This window comes from Mustelus asterias, chromosome 1 (genome assembly GCF_964213995.1).
Source record: "Mustelus asterias chromosome 1, sMusAst1.hap1.1, whole genome shotgun sequence".
NCBI lineage: Eukaryota > Metazoa > Chordata > Chondrichthyes > Carcharhiniformes > Triakidae > Mustelus > Mustelus asterias.
The window spans coordinates 124,397,949-124,422,894 of record NC_135801.1 but is presented as its reverse complement, the minus strand read 5'-3'; the positions used below and the strand labels follow the sequence as shown (position 1 = coordinate 124,422,894).

General features: G+C 42.7%; 1 protein-coding gene across 1 annotated transcript in view; it reads left to right on the top strand.

The window, feature by feature from the left end:
- The window catches only part of LOC144497176 (cytochrome P450 4V2-like), a 39,040-nt gene extending 17,766 nt beyond the window's left edge, over window positions 1-21,274 (top strand). The window contains exons 8-11 of the mRNA XM_078218014.1: window positions 9,835-9,937; window positions 13,117-13,251; window positions 15,725-15,904; window positions 19,578-21,274. Of these exons, the coding sequence (XP_078074140.1) occupies window positions 9,835-9,937; window positions 13,117-13,251; window positions 15,725-15,904; window positions 19,578-19,741 (582 nt within the window). The 3' untranslated portion in view covers window positions 19,742-21,274. The remainder of the gene's footprint in view (window positions 1-9,834; window positions 9,938-13,116; window positions 13,252-15,724; window positions 15,905-19,577) is intronic.
- Window positions 21,275-24,946: the final 3,672 nt, after the last annotated feature.

Here is a 24,946-nt window from a genome sequence, read left to right as displayed (position 1 = left end):
CAAAGCAGTTTTATACTTCAATTGGTTTATTGAACCAAATAATGATATAAGGGTTGAAATTATTGCTGGTGGATGGACAATTAACACATTCTGATATTCTCCAGTCCATTTTTAGTGGAGATGTTAACCTCATTAAAATTAATCAGTTCGTGCCTCCATTAAAATAGTTGGTCAAATCATCTGCTGATATTAACCCCACTGCCGTTTCCAGGCTGTCAATAGCATTGACATTGCTTTAAAACACTCTGAAAGGCCACTTATACCATTGCATTTACAGATTGGTTCAATAGCTTCATTGTGGAGAGACAAAGAGAAGTTAACTTAGTCTTTTGAAAAAAACATCAGGTTGGACTTTTCCGAAAGTGAGGTTTCACCACCCGACCACCCGAAGAGTCGACAGAGAATACAACCCTGCCAATTAGAGCAGCTCTGCAACTCTTAAACCCACCGAGGAGTGCTAATTGGCTGGAGATGGGATTCTGTCCCTCACTCGAGCATAAGTCCAATTTCTATTGTCTGTTTCTACTGTTTTTTACTGACTTTGTTTCAAGTAAAAAGAACATCTTAAAGCGCAGAAGATTACGAGTAACTAGGAAGATAAATGATTGTGATGGAAGTGACCAGGTAAGTGGCAATCGAATTTCAGTATAGATAAAAGCGAAATGGTAAGTGTTGGTTGGGAAAAGTGACTAAAACACACAGCTCAAACATTCTCACCGGGTTAGAGAAATGGAGTTAGTTAGAGATACAGGTTTTATAAGCAGGATCTCCGGTGGAAAGATGGGCAAATTGATTTTTTTTTTCAAAATATACTTTACTCATAAATCTGTGAAAACATTACAAAATTCTAAAATGACCATCACACAAAAAGCAATAATGTTCAGGCCCTTTACATACATCAAGTAACATTCTGAGATGCTTCAATACAGTAAAGAAAACGTTTCAGATATTTTAAAATGGTCTTACTAATGTTGCAAAGTTAATTTAAAGGTTGTCTATTTAGAAAAAAAGGGCAAATTGAATTCTGGATTTTAAATGTGCGGTCAGTGACTACGTAAAAAAGCTGATGGTGACCCAGCCCAGATTATTGGCCAGACCACAGTTGGATTAATGTGTGCAGGTCATTAATGAATAATGAAGCCTCAGAAAAGGTTCGGTGCGGATTTGCTAGAAAATATCTGCTCCAATGAGTGCAATCCTAACCTTTCCAATTTCTTGCCACAACAATTTTCTAAAGCCATGCAAAAACCTCCACTGCATTCACTAAAGCAGAGAAGGTTAAAGGGGAACTAATTGAAGAGTCTGATGTTTTTGCAAGGTTTGAAAGGGTATATTGTGACTGATTATTCTTGGTGGGCATTGAATAAGCAACAGGCGGACGCAAGTTTACAACAATAGAAAAAAAGCAAAGGATTATTGGAAAATGAAATGTCTGACCTCAAATTCTATGCAAGTAAAACATTAGATAAAGATCTTTATTATGAATGAGAGAAGAAGCTACTGATATGCGAGGAGATAGGTCCATAGGAGGAATTCAGTCCAGGCACAATGTGCTGAATGGCCTGAGTTTTTTTGTGATTTTGATTCTTTTGAAGGATTTTGTCTGAAACTGCTTGAATTTTGAAAATGATTGTCATGTGATGGATCAGTGCTGGTTGCCTTTTCACCTCGGGTGAATCTGCCTGATAAACAAGGGGCTGGAGGATAGGGAGACATCTGGCCTCTCAGTACTGTTTTTCAACTTGCTAAAAAGTTACAGAAAATATCAAATTTGGTATCTATGATTAGTAACTTGTTCATGGAAGTGTCTTTGTCTCTTTTCTTCAGTTCAGTGTGTATGCCTTTTCCTGATTCTCAGATGTCATTAGGCAAAAGCTGTTCTTTGCAGTTAACAAAATACAGATTGGATCAGGTCATAATTGGAGATGTTTTGTTTGTTTTTAGAGTTTTAAGAAACATTTCTTGCACTTTTCTCAAAATAATTCCTATTAGGATGAGGAAAGACACGCTGTCTGCCGACCTCTTGTGTCCATTTCATCACTCCTCTGGCATCCCCAAAATGCCAGGAATTAGAATGTTTGCAATTTCTAATTATCAAAAAACTCAACTGATAATCGGAAATTTTCAGTGTTTTTTTGACAGAACTCAAATTAGGGTGAGGCCAAATGCTGTCGGGGGTAAAAATGAACTTCAGCAAGATTGAAATATGGAATCATAGAACCTACAGTGCAGAAGGAGGCCATCTGGCCCATCGAGCCTGCACCGACAACAATCCCACCCAGGTCCTATCCCCGTAACCCCACATATTTACCCTGCTAATCCCCCTGACATTGCAAAACAGTCAGTAGCAGATCAGATACCCAATGTACATTTGGGAAAGGAAAACTGTTCAAAATACTTCAGCCTCAAATGGTCACATGAGCATTGGAAAAAAAGATTTGTTTAGAATCAAAACAGTGGCATTGTTGTTTTCACAACAAAGGTCAAGCAGAACACTTGATCATCGCATTTTTAAATTACAGGTTGCCATTTTAGAAATGCTTTGAAAAAAATCTGCAGGGTTGGGAAGTCTAGGTGGGGGTGGGGTGGGGGGTTGGTGTTGGTGGTGGGAGAACTGAGTAACCCAATGGCCGGAGGTTTACCGACATGCCCGCCCCAGGGTGGGCGAGGCTCGCAGAACAGAATTCTCCATTGGGCTTGGGGGAGATTTTACAAGCCTCGCCCGAGCGAGGTCATAAAATACCGGCTGTTGTGTCAAACAATGAAATCACAGCACAGTACTATTGCTACCTTCTGGTGTAAAGGGGAACTACAGAATAAATAGCCCTGGTGTCTTTCAGCTGTGTAAATACTGATAGCCGCTTATATTTATTTATTATTAAACATTCTTTTAAAATCAATTCCTGATCATTAATCGACATACGAACATATTTAATATTCTTAAACACACTTCTTTGTTCAACAAAACAAGTGAGAGTTTGGGCAATGCCATTTTACTCTTCAGCTTTCAAGCTTAAAGTATGTAGCACATGGTTTATAAGTCATCATAGTGCCTGCTTTTCTACTTGCTAGACAGGTTTTCGGTACTTTCAGAATGTGCAAAGCTGGAGCTCAATAAAGAACAAAAGGCTTCCAAGAAGCTAAATTGAATTATTGCCCTACTCCTCCCCCATCCCACCATTAATCTTTTGAGTGCTTTTAGTGTAAGGATTGATTGATTATTTCCTCTTGTGTTCAAAGTTGTTTCTTGTTTATCCACACGCTACTTTGGATCAGGAAAAACCGTGCCCCAGGTAACAAGGATTAGAATATGATTTAAAAATAAGAATGCTGGAAATATTTGATTTGATTTATTATTGTCACATATATTAGCATACAGTGAAAAGTATTGTTTCTTGCGTGCTATTTAGACAAGGCATATCATAGAGAAGGAAAGGAGAGAGTGCATAATGTAGTGTTACAGCCATAGCTAGGGTGTAGAGAAAGATCAACTTATAACGAGGTAGAACCATTCAAAAGACTGATGGCAGCAGGGAAGAAACTGTTCTTGAGTCGGTTGGTACGTGTCCTCAGACTTTTCTATGTTTTTCCTGACGGAAGAAGGTGGAAGAGAGTATGCCCGTGGTGCGTGGGGTCCTTGATTATGCTGGCTGGTTTTCTGAGGCAGCGGGAAGTATAAGCAGAGTCAATGAATGGGAGGCTGGTTTGCATGATGGACCGGGCTTCGTTTATGACCCTTTGTAGTTTTTTGCGGTTTTGGGTGGAGCAGGAGCCATACCAAGCTGTAATACAACCAGAAAGAATGCTTTCTATGCTGCATCTGTAGAAGCTGGTGAGAGTTGTCATGGATATGCCAAATTCCTTCACCTCCTGAGAAAGTAGAGGCGTTGGTAGGCTTTCTTAACTATAGCATCGGCGTGGAGGGACCAGGACAGGTTGTTGGTGATCTGGACACCTAGAAATTTGAAGCTCTTGACCAGTTCCACTTTGTCCCCGTTAATGTAGACTGGGGCATGTCCACCACTCCACTTTGTGAAGTCAATGACAATCTCCTTCATTTTGTTGACATTGAGGGAGAGATTATTGTCGTTGCACCAGTTCACCAGATTCTCTATCTTTTTCCTGTACTCTGTCTCGTCATTGTTTGAGATCTGACCTGCTACGGTGGTGTCGTCAACAAACTTGAAAATCAAGTTGGAGGGGAATTTGGTCACACAGTCATAGGTGTATAAGGAGCATAGTAAGGGGCTGAGGGCACAGCCTTGCGGGGCACCGGTGTTGAGGATGATCATGGAGGAGGTGTTGTTGCCTATCCTTGCTGATTGTGGTCTATGGATTATGAAGTTCAGGATCCAGTTGCAGAGGGAGGCGCCAAGCCCCAGGCCACAGAGTCTGGAGATGAGTTTTGTAGGAATAATGGTGTTGAAGGCCGAGCTGTAGTCAACAAATAGGAGTCAGACATGTTGTCTAAGTGTTCTAGGGTTGAGTGTAGGGCCAGGGAGATGACATCTGCTGTGGACGTGTTGTTGCTCTGGCAGCATCTGTGGAGAGGGAAATGAAGGTAAAATTTCAATGTGTCACTTTTCATCAGAATCAAAAATATCTAATTAGAAATCATAGAAACCCTACAGTGCAGAAGGAGGCCATTCGGCCCATCGAGTCTGCACTGACCACAATCCCACCCAGGCCCTACCCCCACATATTTACCTGCTAATCCCTCTAACCTACGCATCTCAGGACTCTAAGGGGCAATTTTTAACCTGGCCAATCAACCTAACCCGCACATCTTTGGACTGTGGGAGGAAACCGGAGTACCCCGAGGAAACCCACGCAGACACGAGGAGAATGTGCAAACTCCACGCAGACAGTGACCCAAGCCGGGAATCGAACCCAGGTCCCTGGAGCTGTGAAGCAGCAGTGCTAACCACTGTGCTACCGTGCCGCCCCTTGAGGAAGCCTTCTAATTCTAATTCAGAACAATACATACTAATGTCATATGAACTCCAGTATAATTCAATACATGTACTTACATAAGATGATGTTAATATGTTGTGATCATTGCTATAATTATACTTTACCCTCCTCCTTCAGGTACCATGACCTAACTTGGCATTGGCGACCTTGGATCTCAGGATTAGGGTGGCACGGTGGCACAATGGTTAGCATTGCTGCCTCACAGTGCCAGAGACCCAGGTTCAATTCTGGCCTCAGATCACTGTTTGTGTGGAGTTTGCACATTTTCCCGTGTCTGGGTGGATTTCCTTCGGGTGCTGTGGTTTCACCCAACACTCCAAAAATGTGCGGGTTCAGTTGCTAAATTGCCGCTTAGTGTCAGGGGGATTAGCAGGGTAAAAACATGGAGTTACAAGGAATGGCTTCCTTCTGCATTGTAGGGATTCTATGGATTATACTTGGCAAAGTACTGCGGTACTTTGGTCAGGAAGCTCACCTGCTCTTACACCTGCCATCAGGGATGATGGAAAGATTTACAGGCCAATAATCACATTCTTTGGTCATGTTCTAAACACACCTTCTGTGGCCATCAAGTCCTAATGTGGGACTTGAACCCAGAGCTTCTGGTCCAGAGGTGGGGATGCTTCCACTGTGTCGCAAGACCTCCGCAACTCTATCAATGCTGATTAATTTTCATTTTAATTTCAGTAGTATTTTACAAAGTATTAGTCTGTGATTTGGTGCATGTACAGCATGTGGATTCTTCTAATGGAAGCAGATTTGTGATGGAGTGTGGTCTCATTAGTTGTTGATCTGAGTTAAGCAGATGCTTACTTATAAACAACTTGATAATTATTGAAGTAGAAAAAGCTGATTCGCCATAATAAAATCTCGCTTGGGCATTATCATGGCTTAAGATATACCTCCATCTAGTGGTTTTTTATATTGTGCTAACTTTGGTCAGTGATTCAATTTCCCTTATTTCACCAGAAGAATCAATAAATTTGCTATAAAAGCTTTTCTTAAAATTGGTGTTCTGGTTCTTATCATATCCCTGGTTGAGCACAGATTATTAAATATTTTTTGTCAAATTTTCAGTCAGTCTCAGTTTTTCAGCTTTTACATCAGTTGTGTTATTAGCAACAATTCAAGACAAAATGAATAGTCTCCTGAGCAAATGCCATCCATTAAGGAAAGCTAACATGAATTTGTGAAGGACAAATTGTGTTTAACTAACCTAGCTGGAGATTTCTGAAGAGGTAACACAGAGGGTTGATGAGGGTAATGATGTTAATGTGATGTACATGAGCTTTCAAAAGGCATCTTATTAGCTGTAGCACAACAAAACTGTGAGCAAAGTTAGAGCTCATGGAATAAAAGGAACAGTAGCAACACAGGTACAAAATTGGCTGAATGATAGGACAAAGAGAGTAGTGATCAGTGCATGTTTTTTGGACTGGAGGAAGGTTTCTAGTATAGTTCCCTTGGAGTCAGTGTTGATTTTGATTTGATTTATTATTGTTACATGTATTAGTAGACAGTGAAAAGTAATGTTTCTTGCGCGCTATACAGATAAAGCATTACCGTACATAGAGAAGGAAAGGAGAGAGTGCAGAATGTAGTGTTACAGTCATAGCTAGGGTGTAGAGAAAGATCAGCTTAATATAAGGTAGGTCCATTCCCTGATGGCAGCAGGGAAGAAGCTGTTTTTGTGTTGATTGGTACGTGACCTCAGACTTTTCCACGTTTTTTCCCGACGGAAGAAGGTGGAAGAGATTATGTGCAGGGTGCGTGGGGTCCTTAATTATGCTGGCTGCTTTTCCGAGGCAGCGAGAAGTGTAGATACTGTCAATGGCTGGGAGGTTGGTTTGAGTGATATATTAATGACCTGCACCTTGGTGTATGGGATGCAATTGCAAAATTTGTGGATGGTATCAAACTGTGAAGAGGATAGAATAGAAGTTCAAAAGGATATAGCTTGGTGGAATTGGCGGAGAGGTGACTGATGAAATTTAATAAAGAGAAGTGTGAAATGATTCATTTTGGTAGGAAGTATATGGAGCGACAACATAAAATAAAGGGGACAATTTTAAAGGGAGTGCAGGAGCAGAAGGACCAGGCTATATATGTGCATAAGTCATTGAAAGTAGCAGGGAAAGTTGAAAGAGCAGTTAAAAAAGCGAATACTTACAACTAATCCAGTCTTTAAGAAACAAAACAATGGGAGTGGAGAGAGCATCAAGACAGGCTAAAAAGATGTGTATTGTCTCCAGACAAGACAGCCAGTTTCACTGGCTGTCTTGTCTGGAGACAATACACATCTTTTTAGCCTGTCTTGATGCTCTCTCCACTCCCATTGTTTTGTTTCTTAAAGACTGGATTAGTTGTAAGTATTCGCATTCCAACCATGTAAATTGAGTCTGTGTCTTATAAGTTCTGTTTGTGAACAGAATTCCCACTCACCTGAAGAAGGGGCTCAGAGCCTCGAAAGCTTGTGTGGCTTTTGCTACCAAATAAACCTGTTGGACTTTAACCTGGTGTTGTTAAACTTCTTACTTTATTAATAGAGACATAGAGTATAAAAGCAAGGACATTATGGTAAACTTGTATCAATACTAATTCACCTTCAGTTGGAGTATTGTGTCCAGTTCTGCGTGCCTCACTTTAAACAGTATGTGCAAGCAATAGAGAGAATGCCAGGGATTCTCTCCCTGGTGAAAGGTGCCAGGGATGAGGCACATCAGTTATGAAGATAGATTGGAGAAGTTGGGACTGTTCTCCTTGGAGAAGAACAAGTTGAGAGAAGATTCAAAATCATAAGGGTCCTGAAAAGACTAAATAGGGAGAAACGAATTCTGAAAAGGAAGAACATGCAGGACTATGGGGAAAGGGTGAAGGATTGGTAAATTGGAAATAATTCTTCAAGGAGCCAGCACGTATTTGATGGACTAATGGCCTTCTCTTATGCTGAAACAATTCTTTGACTCTGTGGGCCCGATTTTACCATTTTGATTCTAAGTGCTGAATCTGATCCGACTTGGAAATCTGCTTCCAGGCTGTTTACACACTCAGCCTGAAAAAAAAATCACGAGTCTGAATTGCGCTGTGGGTGGGGCTTATCGCGCCTGAAACGCTGCAGCTGCGAATGGAGCTTTGAACTGCGCATGCGCAGTGAGAACAAAATTTGAAAAATCGTGCCCCTATCACATCGCTCCGGGCCGCAAAAAGTGGATAAAGAGGCCCGGGAGCGAAAAGCGGGAGCGATGGCCCCCACTGACATCGCCCCACCCCCACAAAATAACTGTCCCCCTTATCTACCCACCCCCTGCTACTCGGACCAATCACGACCCCCTGTCCCCCGTCCCCCCCACCGATCGCCCACAGAGTGGCAGCGGTCCCCCTCCCTCCCACCAGAGAATGATCGCGCCCCCCCCCCCCCATCCCCAACTAGAGAATGATCTGCCCTCCCTCCTCCCTCCCACCAGAGAATGTTGGACCTCCTCCCCCCCCCCCCCCCCCCCCCCCTCACCAAAGAATGATCGGGCCTCCCTCCTCCCCCCACCACCAAGATACATCTGACCCGCCTCCTCCTCCCTCCCCCCCTCACCAGAGAATAATCTGACCCGCCTCCCTCGATACCCCCCTCCCTTCACCACTGATCTGAGTCAGAGAGCCATTGGAAGCTTTGAACTTATCTCTGCAGAAGCTGGAGCGCCCGTAATAGACCTTTGCCGAGCATGTCTGCTTCATGCCAAATCTGGACGGGTGAACACGATGGTAAAGGGGGACATGCTGGTAAAGTTGGGTGGGCCGCCCATTGATTCAATATAAATGCATGCAAATGCATTTAAATCGCCGTTGCGCCCATTTCGGGCGCGATTCTGATCGCGGCCATTTTCGGGCCTTGGTAAAGTGGGCATCTGCGCGGACACAGGCGCGGATCGCGTTAATCACCTCACGCCCGACTTTACCAAGCTTTTGTGCCCAAAAACAGACGCGACACAATGGTAAAATCGGGCCCTGTGATGTGAAGGCAACATATTCCTCTCTTTGTTATATTAACAACAAACGTCTAACTCTTTGCGTCATAAAATTTAAAACCTTTATCTTTTCTATACTTTCTGCTGTCCTGGTTCTGATACCCATTTTGAACATGATTGCAATGTGTTTTTCTGTTAAGAAAGGTCTTTTCATTGATGGTCATGAAATATCTGATTAAAAGTGAAGGGTGGGAGGTTTGGGGGGGGTGGTTTGAGGAAAAGCATTTTTACTCAGAGGGTAGTGACGATCTGGAGTGCGCTGCCTGGGAGGATGGTGGAGGCGGGATGCCTTTAATAAGTACCTGGATGAGTACTTGGCACCCATAACATTCAAGACTGTGGGCCAAGTGCTGGCAAGTGGGATTCGATGGGCAGGTCAGGGCATTTCATGCGTGGGCGCAGACTCGATGGGCCAAAGGGACTCTTCTGCGCTTTTGTATTCTGTGATTCTATGATATTTTATAAGGTACTTTTGAGTTGTAAGTAGATCCTGAGGTATAGCTTTACCTCAGCATATCATTTCAATATAACTGCAACAAAAGGTCAGAGGATTTTTGAGTTAAAGTAGGAGATTTTTTAATAAAGGAAATAAACCATTCAGATCATGAGCAGACCTGTTTTACTTTAGTGACAATAATTATCTTAGTTTTTAGTCGCAGTTGTGAAATAAAACCATGTTAATACACCAGATGGCTCCTCTGTTTGATCTCAACAGTGGGAGCATCTGCATTGTATTAGTTTGTTCCGATGATTGTGCTGAAACATTGGATTCAGTCTGTGGAAAAATGAGTAACTGCAAATGTATATATCTTTAAACATGTTGCGCTGTTTTTGCCATCAGGGCCATGATACTACAGCCGCTGCAATAAACTGGGCCCTTTACCTCTTGGGGTCCCATCCTGATGCACTGAAAAAAGTTCACGAAGAGCTGGATGATGTTTTTGGTAAGGTTTTAAGGGACTTAAACTCCTTCATTTACTTCACCAAAGTATTTACAATTAAAATGCATCCTGGTAATGTAAGCATCTAAAATGTTGCTGTATTAGTAGCTGATTCCATGTGATATCAAGAAATGGTTGAAGGCACTGGATATTTGGGGGCAGAGCAAAATCTCAGCTGTAATACTGAAGACTTGTGCCCCAAAACCAACCACACCCCGAAGCAAGCTATTTCCAACAAGGAAGAATCTCTCAATTTTCCCTTCACATTCATTGACATTATCATCGCTAAATCCCCCACCATCAACATCCTTCAGGGTTACTACCATTGACCAGATAATGAACTGGACCGATGATTTAAATACTGTGGCCACCAGAACAGATGAAAGGCTGGGAATCTTGCAACACTCCGGAGGATTGCCCAGATTTGTCCTGTCTACAAAAAGCAGGACAAATCTCCATTAGTCTACTTATTCATCAGCAAAGTGGTGGAAGGTACCATTGAAAGTTCTTTCATGCTGCACTTATTCAGTGATAACTCGCTCACCGATGATCAGTTTGGGTTCCACTGGAGCCACCATTTTCAGTCTTAGCCCAGACATGATGTGGGCGGCACAGTGGTTAGCACTGCTGCCTCACAGCGCCAGAGACCTGGGTTCAATTCCGGCCTTGGGCCATTGTCTGTGTGGACTTAGCACATTCTCCCTGTGTCTGCATGGATTTTCTCCGGGTGCTCCAGTTTCCTCCCATAGTCCGAAGGTTTGCAGGTTAGGTTGATTGGCCATGCTAAATTAAACCTAATGTCATGGGGATTAGCAGGGTAAATATGAGGGGTTACGGGAATAGGGCCTGGGTGGGATTGTGGTCGGTGCAGACTCGATGGGCTGAATGGCCTCCTTCTGCACTGTAGGGATTCGATGACTCTGTGATGAATTCCAGAGGTGAGATGCAAGTGACTACCCCTGACATCAATACAGCATTTGCTTGAGTGCAGAAATAAGGAGTCCGAGCAAGATTGAAGCTATTGGGAATCAGGGGGAAACTCTCTGCTGGTTGGTGTCATAACTAGCACCAATGAAGATTATATGGTGGTTGGAAGTCAATCATTTTAATGCTGAAACATCACTGCAGGAGTTCTTCAGGGTGGTGTCCCATGCCCAAACATCTTCAGCTGCTTCATAATGACCTTCCTTCCATCATTAGGTCAGAAGGGGGGATGTTTGCTGATGATTTCACCACTCCTCAGATATTGAAGTAGTCCATGTCCAAATGCAGCAAGCCCTGAACACCATTGGGGCTTGGACTGATAAGTGGCAAGTAACATTCACACCACAAAACTGCCAGACAATGACCATCTCCAACAAGGAAGAATCTCTCAATTTTCCCTTCACACTCATTGACATTATCATCGCTAAATCCCCCACCATCAACATCCTTCAGGGTTACTACCATTGACCAGATAATGAACTGGACCGATGATTTAAATACTGTGGCCACCAGAACAGATGAAAGGCTGGGAATCCTGTAGCGAGTAACTCACCTCCTGACGTCTCCAAATTTGTCCACTGTCTACAAGGCACAAATCAGGAGTGCAATGGAATACTCTCCACTTGCCTGGATGAGTGCAGCTCCAACACCACTCAAGAAGCTCGACACCATCCAGGCCAAAGCAGCCTGGTTGATTGGTACCCCTTCCACCACCTTCCAGATCCACTCCCTTTGCACAGTGGCAGCAGTGTGTACCATCTACAAGATGCAGTGCAACAACTTGCTAAGGTTCCTTCAAGAGAAACTTCCAAACCTGTGATTTCTAACCCCAGAAGGAGAAGAACAGCAGCCATATGAGAACACAGCCACTTGGAAGTTCTCCTCCAAGATGCACACCATTGTGACTTGTACCTATCCATCACCAATACACAGTGGCAGCAGTGTGTGCCATTTACAAGATGTACTGCTGCAACTCACCAAGACTCCTTTGACTGCACTTTCCAAACTATTGACCTTTTACCACCTAGATGGACAAGGGCAGCAGCTGCATGGGAACACCACATGAAAGTTCCCCTCAAAACTGCACACCAGTCTTGACTTGGAACTATATCATCGTTCCTTCACTGTCACTGGGCCAAAATCCTGGAACTCCCTTCCTAACATCACCATGGTTGTACATGGAGTGCAGCAAAGAAAAAGGCTCATTGTCACCAAATTAGGAATGGACAATAAATGCTGGTGATGCTCATATCCAGAAGGAAGTTTTTAAAAAACTTTTCAGTTTGGCAGGGCACACATCCAAAGATATCTAGAGATGCTAATATACCTCCAAAGTAAACACCTTACAGTCATGTAACACCTTCGTATGTTCCTGGGTGGTTTAACACTGAATAATGGTTGGGATAGAAAAGCAGTATATTATTTAAGAGATGTTTTGGTAAATGAAGTATAAAAGTTACGTAGGTACAGCAAGCGATTAGGAAAGCAAATAGAATGTTGTTGTTTGCTGCAAGGAAAATGAAATATAAAATTTGGGGGTGGTCATTGAGTATTTCTAAGGCTGAGCTAGATAGATTCTTGATTGACAAGGGAGTCAAATGTATAGAAGGATGGGTAGTAGAGTTGAAGCCACAATAAGATCAGCCATGATCTTATCAAATGGTGGAGCAGGCTCGAGGGGCCGAATGGCCTACTCCTGCTCCTAATGAATATGACATTAGGAATGTCTGGAATAGGAAGCATTTTGAAAGAGAGTCATGTGACTCCAGGAAAAATAGATGAAAGTAAGTAGTTAATATAGTTTTGCAGGTCATAGATCTTTACACCTCCAGTAAACTTCATTGAGATAATTGTAACATATCTATTATATTGAATAAACTTGAAGTTTATAGGTACAATAATAAACCTGGTAAATAATAAGATGGATTCAGAAAGGGAGGATTTTACCTGGCCACCTTGAGTGATCTTTGAAAATGTGACATGCCTTTTCCTCTCTCCTCTCCTCCTGTCCCACGTTTGGTGCCCTAGTGTCTCTCCCCACGCAATCGTTTCATTCTCCACCAAGGGCAATATTAATTATAGAATAGAATAGAAAAGCAGTATATTATTGATAATGTTGATCTGCTTCTGCAAATACTTCTGTAATTCATTTTTGTCTGAAAATTTACCTTTTGTGATTTGACTCTACTTTTCGTCAGGTAATTCTGATCGTCCTGCGACTATGGACGATCTGAAGAAGCTGCAGTTTCTTCACTGTGTTATGAAGGAATCTCTGCGATTGTTCCCTTCTGTTCCAATTTTTGGCCGTACTTTGCTTGAGGAATGCTATGTGGGTACGTGCAGCAGTTTTTAATCCTTTTACTTTTTTCATGTAATGGAAAGTAGGTGTAATTTATCATTCGTAATAGGAATTCCATTATTTTTCTGACTGCCTATAATAAGTTGACTGGTCAATAGTTCCTTGAAAGAGCAGGGCAGGCCTTATTTCCAAGCAAAATAGCAAAAATGCCTTTAAATGCTTGTGTTCTTCATTATAGTTTAGTACAGTGCTTCCCTAACTGGGTCCATGAACACCGGAGGGTCCACAGAGACCTTTCAAGGGGTCTGTAACACATGGCTGGCCATACAGCTGGCTGTTGTGGGCAGCCATCTCAGACACTGTGGTCAAGAGTTAGGAAGTGAGTCGTGAGTGGAAGTGTCCTGTGCTCCCCTGGTGCTCTCTCCATGCTCATGAAACCTCTTTTGCCCTCTTCATTCTCCTGTCAAGGGTCGACAGACTCTGCAGTGAGAAGCAGGTACAACCATCTCACCGATATCTGTCGGTGAATCTGTTCATCCATTTGTTTCAAAGCATTATTTAAATATTTTTACGTATGAGACTTTTCAGATTATGAATATTATAATCTAGGAGTGGGATGAGAAGTTCATGGTTACTGATCCATTTGAAAATAGTCGCTTCAACCAAAAGAGTTTGAGAACCTCTCATACAGCAAACAGTCACATATTGCTGGTGTGATTCAATGGGTAAAATACAACCTGAATATATTTAATGGGCTTGGAAGAATAGCGGTGAACTTAGAATGCTCCCTGTGGCACCACCTCAACTTCAATAGGAAGATAGCAGAAGCCCCATTTACACGTTCTGCCAATGATGATGGAGCAGGAGAAGTCCCAAGAAATTCACCGCTCCATGTAACTGGAAAATTATGAGCAAGAAGTGTTTTTGCCAAGACTTGGGGAGCAGAGGGTTGCTGGCGGAGACATCTGACGAGGGCAGTTTACTCAGATGGAGTGGAGTGAGGCCATGGACAGATTTGAAAATAAGGACAAAGATTTTGAAGTTGAACTTGTTCATACACAGGAGCCAATGGGACATGAGGAGGGCAAAGGTAGTGGGTGACTAGGATTGGTTGACCATGAATAAAATAGTAAAAAGGAGCAGCTACATTTCAAGATCACTTTATAAGTGACATCCAATCTCTTCTAAGAAAATGATTTGCACATGTTTTTTATATATGTCTGTGCTGAAGAAGTTCCTTTATTTCATACACTCCATAAGTCCTGAGCGAATACTGATTTCACGTTGGGATAAAGAGTTGAACAGAACTTTAACTTTTCCTGAGGTCAATATTTGTTCTGTTGAGTAATGCAGTTGAACTGTTTTGTTGAAGTTACGAAACTATAGCCGATAAGTGAAGTATAGATTAAAATGTCTCCTACTCTGATACTCGACTGTGTCTTTTTAATTGTGTTTTTAATTTCCTTTTCTGAAATTTTCTGTCAAGTTGTATTGTCAAGAAGCAGTGAACTGCAGCTAGGGTAGAGCATAGTGAGAGATACCCAAGCCTTGACTTCCATATCTTTTGGGAAGTGGGTAAGTGTCTGCTGCATTAGATCCCGCTGGCTTTAGCACCTGTCTCATTTTGGCAGTAATGACATGGTGATGCCATGTGTCACAACACACAGGGCTCCAGTCAGTCTGTTCAAACAAAGTTATTTTAAACCTTGCCAAGGATTACGTCTGCAGACACAAGGAGTTAAATTTGTTAATACTGGTAGTAGGTATCATTAAGCATGAGAGCTACCAAATTGTCTTATCAATGGTTTCTGGAAAAAATGATTTGCAGATTAATAATGTCGCCATCGATAAATGAACACGTGAAGATGTGTTACAAAGCTGTGGTATATTGGAGGGCTCAGGCGCATGAAATGGGATCATATACTGCCCAAATTGACATTGCTGTTATGAACTGCTTGATGGCAATGAACCCTTGGTTAACTGGTAGCAGTCTTGTTTGTGTGTCAGATGTTGCAAGGTTTGAACAGTTCTCCAGCCATTTGTGACTGAATTCTGGATTATGTCCAGGAGTCTGTCTGACTGGTGTACCCAAACCACCCCTCCAATCCATCTGCGGCTCCCCTAGTTTATAAAACTCTTTCAACACGTAAGACTAACCATCCTATTTGTTGTGTAAAGGTGGCTAGGCCAATGGTAGGAGCAGTCACATTGCAACTTGTCAGATTATCGATCTGCCTGAAAATTTTTCCTCCACTTTTTTCCAAGAAAATAGCCATAATCTGAAAAGGGGGAAAATGTGGTCATACTGCATATATATCATGATCGTTCAGTAAGACTCCTTTTGCTAGCCTCAAGATAGCATCTTACATTGTCATTTTTCTTACCTAAAACTTACTACCACCCTGTAATGATTTTAATTTTTCTGTGACTTTTTGTTAAGGGTAGCTCATTAGTCAATATTTTAAAGTTATCAATCAGTGCTACGTTATTCAACTTCTGTCTTTCAGGAGGTTTTAAAATACCCAAAGGAGTCAACGCCATGATCATTCCTTACGCTCTACACAGGGATCCCAAGTATTTCCCAGATCCTGAAGAGTTTAGACCAGAGCGATTTTTACCAGAGAATTCAACTAAAATGAATCCATATGCATTTATTCCATTTTCCGCTGGAGTCAGAAACTGCATAGGTATGTATGCCCCACAGTAGAATAGACACCCGGCTAGTGTACAGTGCCTGTATAGTTGGAGTACAGTACATTTGGAAACCCAGTGCAGCTATATGTGAATAAGTATAAACCAAGTTTTTAACATAACCACATCGCTTTTATTTTAATTTTTTAAAGCCATGTGGCCAGTGTTTCTGCTTTGGATGTAATCAGGAATCTGGATGCAAATTGTCATTGAAATTGTGCTCTTCTTCCAAAGTAAAGTTACGGTTTAGGTTTCCACCCACTTTGGTTTACATAGTCACAAGTGTAAAATCCTAGATGGATCAGGGCAACAATCGGGCAGCCTGTTATTTGTTGCATTAAAAACGATTAATTCTATTAAAGAGTGGCAACATGATGGTATTTTATTCATCCAACCAAAAAAAAGGTTTATTACAAAAAACAAACATCTTTGAAAACTGTCTGGACTCCCACCTGTGAGTAGCCTGAGTTTAGATCACTGAAAATGACTATACAGAATTATTTATTAGTTTCACTGGTCAACACCAGTCAGTCTCTTAGTAAGTAAAATACGCAACATGTGTAAAATGTGTCACGTGTAAAATATGTAAAATGTCCTGACTGGTGCCTGAGTGGCAAAGAGAAGTGAACCCAGTTTTGACCTGGAAGGAAGGTGAATCAGGGAAGTGGAATTGAGGCCACAGTCAGATTAGCCATGATTTTATTGAATGATGGAGCAGGCTCCAGAGGCTGAGTGGCCTACTCCTGCCTCAGATTTTTGAGTTGTGATAAACCTCGTTGAATGGCCAAAAATGACACAACTGACAAAAACTGGACATATTTTCTGTATCAATCTGGGGCATGGCAGGTGGGGGGAGGGGTTCCAGTGAAATGTTTCAGCATTAAATTTAGAACAGCATTAAATTTAGTAAACTGTCCACTTACGCTTGATGACATTTGCATCTCAAATTCTGCAATACTTTGCCTGATGTTTGACTGGATTGTGTTAACTCCAGTGCAAACTTTAGGCCAGAATTTTCACCAGTTCAATACATCTCCCTATAATAATCTTTTTGTCAGTAAGTCTTAACGGCTGTGGGTGATTTTTGTGTTCGATGGGTTGGGTGATTATGTTTTGTTTGGACTAATTGCATCTCAGAGTAAATTTTCTAAATGTTTGTTTGGAAAAATTTCTGCCCTGTCATATGCCACTTTGAAAAGAAAATAATGAGCAAACACTTGTTACTTAAAGAGGCCTGTGGCTTAGTTCATCATAACCATTCACCAGTCTGTATCCTGGACTCTAGCCTCAGCCTTCACACACCAACCTCTCACTGTGGTACCATTGCTCTGGTGTCTCCGACTCTGTTAAATAGCTTAATCTTCCTGCTGCTGCTTCCCCCAATCCCCTCCTTTAAGGTTGACAGCCGGCCTATTCCTAAATCGAGGTAACACTGTACTTATGAAGACCAGATGTCTGAGTTTTAAGCAGTGGCAGAGGTTACAGGATTGGCACATCAGCTGCTTTCCTTAGTTCTGATTCAGCTTAAATCAGAAACAGAATCTGCATATTGGGAACTCTGCCAGTCCTCATGATGAGTAAACCCATGTAACTGATTGAAAGCACCAACATATTATGCACCCACTCGGAGAGCCCACAATGATCCTTTCACTCGAAACACAAAACCACCGACATCACTTCTGGGCTTGCAACCTGCACCCTCCTCTTAGATCCTTCTTCCTTCCCTCTTGAATCTGATGCTCTGTAGCACCTCCCTCCTCTGCCCCTGCACAACACCCCCACGTCCAACTCTTTGCTGTTATATATGTCCATCCGCCTCCCTCTCTTATCTGGCTGAGGTTGGAATGAAATGGTGTACAATCACAGTGTCCCTTTTGATTCTGAGCTGAGCTTCAAACTCCACATTCCAGCCACCACCAAGATTCCCCATTTCTTCTCCCCGTGCCACTGAAGCCTAGAATGTAGTGAGCTCCTGGCTGGGCCTTTCCACTGCTCGATGGCTTTCCAAGCCCTACCCTCCATTTGCTGAATCCTATCCAAATGTTGGCATCTACATCTTAACCTGATCTAAATCCTGCTCCTCTGCCCTGGGAACCTCCACCAGAGATTACGTAACAATCAAAATGGTGCTGTTTGTCCAAGAGTTATTTATTGGCCTCACTCCTTCCCATCACTGCAGCCTCCTTCCGTGTGTGCCCTCTCTGTTCTCACTCTGGCCTCTTTTTAAGTCCTTCCCATCAGCTCCGCCATCAGACATAAAACCTTCACCTACTGAAGTGGCATGCGCTGGAACACTAGCTGCTTTCCCTCCTCAGTCATTAACCAGGCTGACAGTCACTTCTTTGATACTTGTCCCATCTCTCCTCATCCCATCTCTCCTCACAGTCCTGTAAAGTGCTTTAGGATGCTTTATGATATTAAGGACACTCGATCAGATTTTCCTTGGAGCCAGGAGGGCTTTAGAAATGGTGGATGGGATCCGAAGCTGGTATTTTTGCCTCCATTTCTGGTGCTGGTAATTTCCAGCAGGGTAGATTAAGGGGGTGGATTGCAGACTGGTTTCACAATGTTTCTGACACCATTGCCGAGATGGATATTTTAGACGTTTTGCGATTCTGATGGAATTGGACCAGTGTTGCTTGGCAACATGAATTATACTTGCTCAGAGATGTCAATGACCATGGTTTTGTGGCTGGAACCATGTACAATCTAAGTACAAAAGATACTATTTCATATATCATGATGAAATATGATGTCATACAAAGAACAAAGAACAGTTCAGCACAGGAAACAGGCCCTTCGGCCCTCCAAGCCTGTGCCGCTCATTGGTCCAACTAGACCATTCGTTTGTATCCCTCCATTCCCAGACTGCTCATGTGACTATCCAGGTAAGTCTTAAAACGATGCCAGCGTGTCTGTCTCCACCACCCTACTTGGCAGCGCATTCCAGGCCCCCACCACTCTCTGTGTAAAAAAACGTCTCTCTGATATCTGAGTTATACCTCGCCCCTCTCACCTTCTGCCCGTGACCCCTCGTGATCATCACCTCTGACCTGGGAAAAAGCTTCCCATGTTATGTATGAAAATAGCACAAGTTATGTAGGTTTCACATAACAGCTCTGTTTACACAATTATTTAATGCAATGTCATTATGAATGCCTGGCTGACTTCCAACCTATCAATGAATTCTGCTCAGCAGAGGTTGTTGACATAGGTGTCAAGAGGATGTGTGAGCTTATTTATTTTGACAGATTTATGAGCTTCTCAATGACTTCATATTATAGGGCTTGTGAGTGTTGTTTTTTGTGGATACTGGATGGGTGATTTGGGGATGTGAGGGGGTGAGAGGGTAGGGGGTGTGGGTTAGGAGGCCTCATACCGATCTGCAGAACTCGACCATGATGAGCCCTTTGACCTGGCTGCCTCAGCATTGACCTGCTTCCATCTTTGCCTCAAGTCTACTGTGAGAGGCAACTCCAGGTTATCATTGTCTCCCCTGGATGGAAATAGCAGCAGTGGGCACTGCAGGATAGGAGGCAGGATCACATCATCAGGAAATTCCTCTGACTCCTGATTCCTGCCTCAAAGATTGAAAACCCAGTCCACCATAATTGTGCGGGTTTCAGTGATGATTTGAAAATAAGTAAATTTTTAAAAAATTTCATTTAGGTCAAAAATATGCAATAATGGAGGAGAAGGTAATGTTGTCCTCCATTCTTCGGCGATTCCACGTAGAAGCAAAGCAAAGTCGCGAAGAGCTCCACATTGTGGGTGAATTGATTCTGCGTCCACAGGGTGGCATCTGGATAGAACTTCACCACAGAGCACAGTAAATATCTTCAATATGTCCAATGACCAAAGTACCAGATAAAACGATGCACTTTGCTTGTATAATTTTCCTCTCCCAAGCTGATGGAGAATCATTTAATGAATCCAAAAATATCTCTATTTTGTTAATATCATAATTTGTATGACAACCTTAGATCATTCTCAAGCTGCTTATGTACTCATGAGCATTACAACATTTAGCACAAGGTAATTACATTGTTGTAAGACTGGAATCTTGTATGCTTTTGATTTGTAAGTTCTACATGCATGCCAATAGAACCTCTGTAGGAAAGAATGGTATTGCTGTTAATTTTCTGATATATCATTGTGCTCTAAGGCATTGTTACCAGCTGGTATTGGTTACAGACTGAGATTGATGCTATAATCATGGCCCTGATTAAATTATTACAGTTTGAACTTTATTCCCAACTCTTTCTTTTGTATTTGTGGCAAGTAGGCAGTTCCATAATGCAACTGGTTCTTTATAAGAAACAAATTAGAACATTAAAAAAAAACTTTTCTTGGGAGTTATCAAATCGGGAACCTGTCCGACCTACAGTCCACCAATTTTCTTTTTCATTGAAACAAAGTAAAAATCAAAATTGGTTGGAGAACAAAATGGACAACCAAATTGCAAGCTCCTGAGGTGAATATATATTCTCAAGTGCCTTGTTTTCAGATAGTTGATTTTGACTTGGATGTTTAAATTTGCTGCAGAACTGAGTTGGGGAAATAGTTATTTGTAAGTAAATACAGCAGATAAATGGAGCAGTTGGTGCTGTAACTTGGAGCTGGCATAATGAAAGGAACTGAGTATTTGTTATAACTCATCACCTTGCTGTCATGCCCACATGCCCCTCCTTGGCCTACTGCAAGGCTCCAGTGAAGCCCGGTGCAAGCTGGAGGAGCAGCATCTCATCTTCCAGCTGGGCGCGTTGCAGCCCTCTGGACTCAACGTTGAGTTCGGCAACTTTAGATTTTGACCTTTCTCCTCCATCTTAAACTCCCACTTTTAAAAAAAAAAATTCACACATGTATTGCCTAAATGCTAAAAAGCCCCTCCCTCTTTCACACCAAACACTCCGTCACTTGTTCCTAAAGTTGCTACTTTTAGCTGCAGTTTATTTTGCTATGACACATTCTCCCTCCGTCAGAACTGAAGGCACTCAAACCATTCATCCTGTTTCTCTCTTGATAGATGCCGACAGACCTGCTGAGTTATTCCAGCATCCTCGGTTCTTGTTTCAGATGCCAGCATCCGCAGCATTTTGCTTATTTGACTATTTGTCCTGCTGTTGAATGCTCTTAAGATGTCTGAGCAAATTTCAAATTAAGCGCAGATTGCGAAAATATAAATTCAGAGGTCGCGGTTTCAATTTATCAGTTTAAATATATATATTTTTTCAATTACTTCACTTTTGTTTTTTCTGTAATATTAAGTTAGTTTAAACATTTGTCAAATCTGTGGACAATGTAATGACCAAACCGAGCTTTCTTACCAGCTGTATTTTTAATAAAGGTACAAAATGTCATGCACATATACGAGTCTAATTGTGTTTTTTTCCTTCGAGGAATATGTTGAGAAAACAATAGGCAGATGGGTATTGGTTCTCAATAAAATGGCCCTGATCAAATTATTTAAAAAAATATTTGGCTCTGTTTCCTGTAAGTTCAGTTGGGCAGCATGGTCGGTGCAGGCTTGGAGGGCCAAAGGGCTTGTTCCTGTGCTGTAATTTTCTTTGTTCTTTGTTCAGCAAGTGTCCAAGTCTGACATTTCAGGAATTGAAGTGTCAATGGAGGAAGGTTTTACAAATTTTAAAACCTTTCCTTCCAAATATTTTGAATTTGGAAAAAACCTTTTGTGAAATCGCAACTGAAAAAATATCAACAAATTTATCCTTGAGCACAAAAATAGTTTATCCAAGATTTTAAAAATATTTGACAGTGGGTGTGGTCAGAGAATGGTCTCTTGTCTCTACAGTGAATTATTGACTTTGAATGGCTGATTGACATTGCAACATAGTGTGATCACGTTGTATGAAGATAAAATCTGAGAAACGGATCAGCTTTTCCACCATTGTCTTTCAGAAAACAGTTTAAACCACTGAATCTTTAAAATGAGAAAGCTATTAATTAAAACTTGGTAATAATGGAATAGATCATCATTTAAAATAAATATAACCTGTTGGACAACACGGTGGCACAGTGGTCAGCAGTGCTGCCTCGCAGCGCCAGGGACCCGGGTTCAATTCCCGGCTTGGGTCATTGTCTGTGTGGAGTTTGCACGTTCTCCCCGTGTCTGCGTGGGTTTCCTCCGAGTTCTCCGGTTTCCTCCCACGGTCCAAAGATGTGTGGGTTAGGTGGGTGGGCCATGCTAAATTGCCCCTTAGTGTCAGAGGGACTAGCTATGATAAATACATGGGGTTATGGGGATGGGGCCTGGGTGGGATTGTGGTCGGTGCAGACTTGACAGGCCGAGTGGCCTCCTTCTGTACTGTAGATTTCTATGATTCTATGATAACCAATACAAATGGTACATTTAATTCCACCTCATTTAAAACAAAATCTTACAGCACTTAAGGTGCAGATCCAGGTACTACTTAAACCAGTTTAGGGTCTCTGTCTCCACCACAAACTGAAGCAGTGAATTCCAGACACCCACTATCCTCTGTGTAAAAATGTTCTTCCTCATGTTCTCATTACACCACCTGCCATTTATCTTGAATCTATGTCCCCTGTTTCTAGAATTCTCTGCCAAGGGAAACAATTCTATCTGGTCCACTCCATCTCTTCCCCTCATACTTTTGTACACCTTAATTAAGTCACCCCTCAGCCTTCTTTGTTCCAAGGAAAAGAACCCCAACCTATCCAATCTCTCTTCATAGCTACTCTTGTCTAGTCCTCGTAACATTCTTGTAAACCTCCTCTGTACACTCTCTCCAGAGCAATTACATCCTTCCTGTAATATGGCGACCAGAATTGCACACAGTACTCCAGTTGTGGCTTCACCAGTATTTTATACAATTCCAACATTATATCCCTATTTTTATATTGCATACCTGTGCCAATGAAGGAGTGATGTGGAGATGCCAGCATTGGACTGGGGTAAGCACAGTAAGAAGTCTCACAACACCAGGTTAAAGTCCAACAGGCTTATTTGGTAGCACAAGCTTTCGGAGTGTCGCTCCTTCTTCAGGTGAGTGAGGAGTTGTGTTCTCAAACAGGGCATATATAGACACAGACTCAATTTACAAGATAATCGTTGGAATGTGAGTCTTTACAGGTAATCGAGCCTTAAAGGTACAAACAATGTGAGTGGAGAGAGGGTTAAGCACAGGTTAAAGAGATGTGTATTGTCTCCAGCCAGGACAGTTAGTGAGGTTTTGCAAGCCCAGGCAAGTCGTGGGGGTTACAGATAGTGTGACATGAACCCAAGATCCCAAGATTAATAGAACAAGGCATGTTCTATTATGTTCTAAGAGACGAGAGATGAAATTGCTGGGCCTCTGACGGAAATCTTTGTCGCTTCTTTGGACACAGGTGAGGTCCCTGAGGATTGGAGGATAGTGAATGTGGTCCTGTTGTTTAAGAAGGGTGTGGAGATGCCGGCGTTGGACTGGGGTAAACACAGTAAGAAGTTTAACAACACCAGGTTAAAGTCCAACAGGTTTATTTGGTAGCAAAAGCCACACAAGCTTTCGAGGCTCTGAGCCCCTTCTTCAGGTGAGTGGGAATTCTGTTCACAAACAGAACTTATAAGACACAGACTCAATTTACATGAATAATGGTTGGAATGCGAATACTTACAACTAATCCAGTCTTTAAGAAACAAAACAATGGGAGTGGAGAGAGCATCAAGACAGGCTAAAAAGATGTGTATTGTCTCCAGACAAGACAGCCAGTGAAACTCTGCAGGTCCACGCAACTGTGGGAGTTACAAATAGTGTGACATAAATTCTGATTCTAGGATCGCATGATAAAGACTCAGGAGGAAAAAAGCAGAAATATTTATGTGAAATAGTGTGACATAAACCCAATATCCCGGTTGAGGCCGTCCTTGTGTGTGCGGAACCTGGCTATCAGTTTCTGCTCCGCGACTCTGCGCTGTCGTGTGTCGCGAAGGCCGCCTTGGAGAACGCTTACCCGAATATCAGAGGCCGAATGCCCGTGACCGCTGAAGTGCTCCCCAACAGGAAGAGAACAGTCTTGCCTGGTGATTGTCGAGCGGTGTTCATTCATCCGTTGTCGCAGCGTCTGCATAGTTTCCCCAATGTACCATGCCTCGGGACATCCTTTCTTGCAGCGTATCAGGTAGACAACGTTGGCCGAGTTGCAAGAGTATGTACCGTGTACCTGGTGGATGGTGTTCTCACGTGAGATGATGGCATCTGTGTCGATGATCCGGCACGTCTTGCAGAGGTTGCTGTGGCAGGGTTGTGTGGTGTCTTGGTCACTGTTCTCCTGAAGGCTGGGTAGTTTGCTGCGGACAATGGTCTGTTTGAGGTTGTGCGGTTGTTTGAAGGCAAGAAGTGGGGGTGTGGGGATGGCCTTGGCGAGATGTTCGTCTTCATCAATGACATGTTGAAGGCTCCGGAGGAGATGCCGTAGCTTCTCCGCTCCGGGGAAGTACTGGACAACGAAGGGTACTCTGTCCACTGTGTCCCGTGTTTGTCTTCTGAGGAGGTCGGTGCGGTTTTTCGCTGTGGCGCGTTGGAACTGTTGATCAATGAGTCTAGCGCCATATCCTGTTCTTATGAGGGCATCTTTCAGCGTCTGGAGGTGTCTGTTGCGATCCTCCTCATCCGAGCAGATCCTGTGTATACGGAGGGCTTGTCCGTAGGGGATGGCTTCTTTAACGTGTTTAGGGTGGAAGCTGGAGAAGTGGAGCATCGTGAGGTTATCCGTGGGCTTGCGGTACAGTGAGGTGCTGAGGTGACCGTCCTTAATGGAGATGCGCGTGTCCAAGAATGCAACCGATTCCGGAGAGTAGTCTATGGTGAGCCTGATGGTGGGATGGAACTTGTTGATGTCATCATAGAGTTGTTTCAGTGATTGTTCACCATGAGTCCAAAGGAAGAAAATGTCATCGATGTATCTAGTGTATAGCACCGGTTGAAGGTCCCGTGCGGTGAAGAAGTCTTGTTCGAACCTGTGCATGAAGATGTTGGCATATTGAGGTGCAAATTTGGTCCCCATGGCTGTTCCGTGTG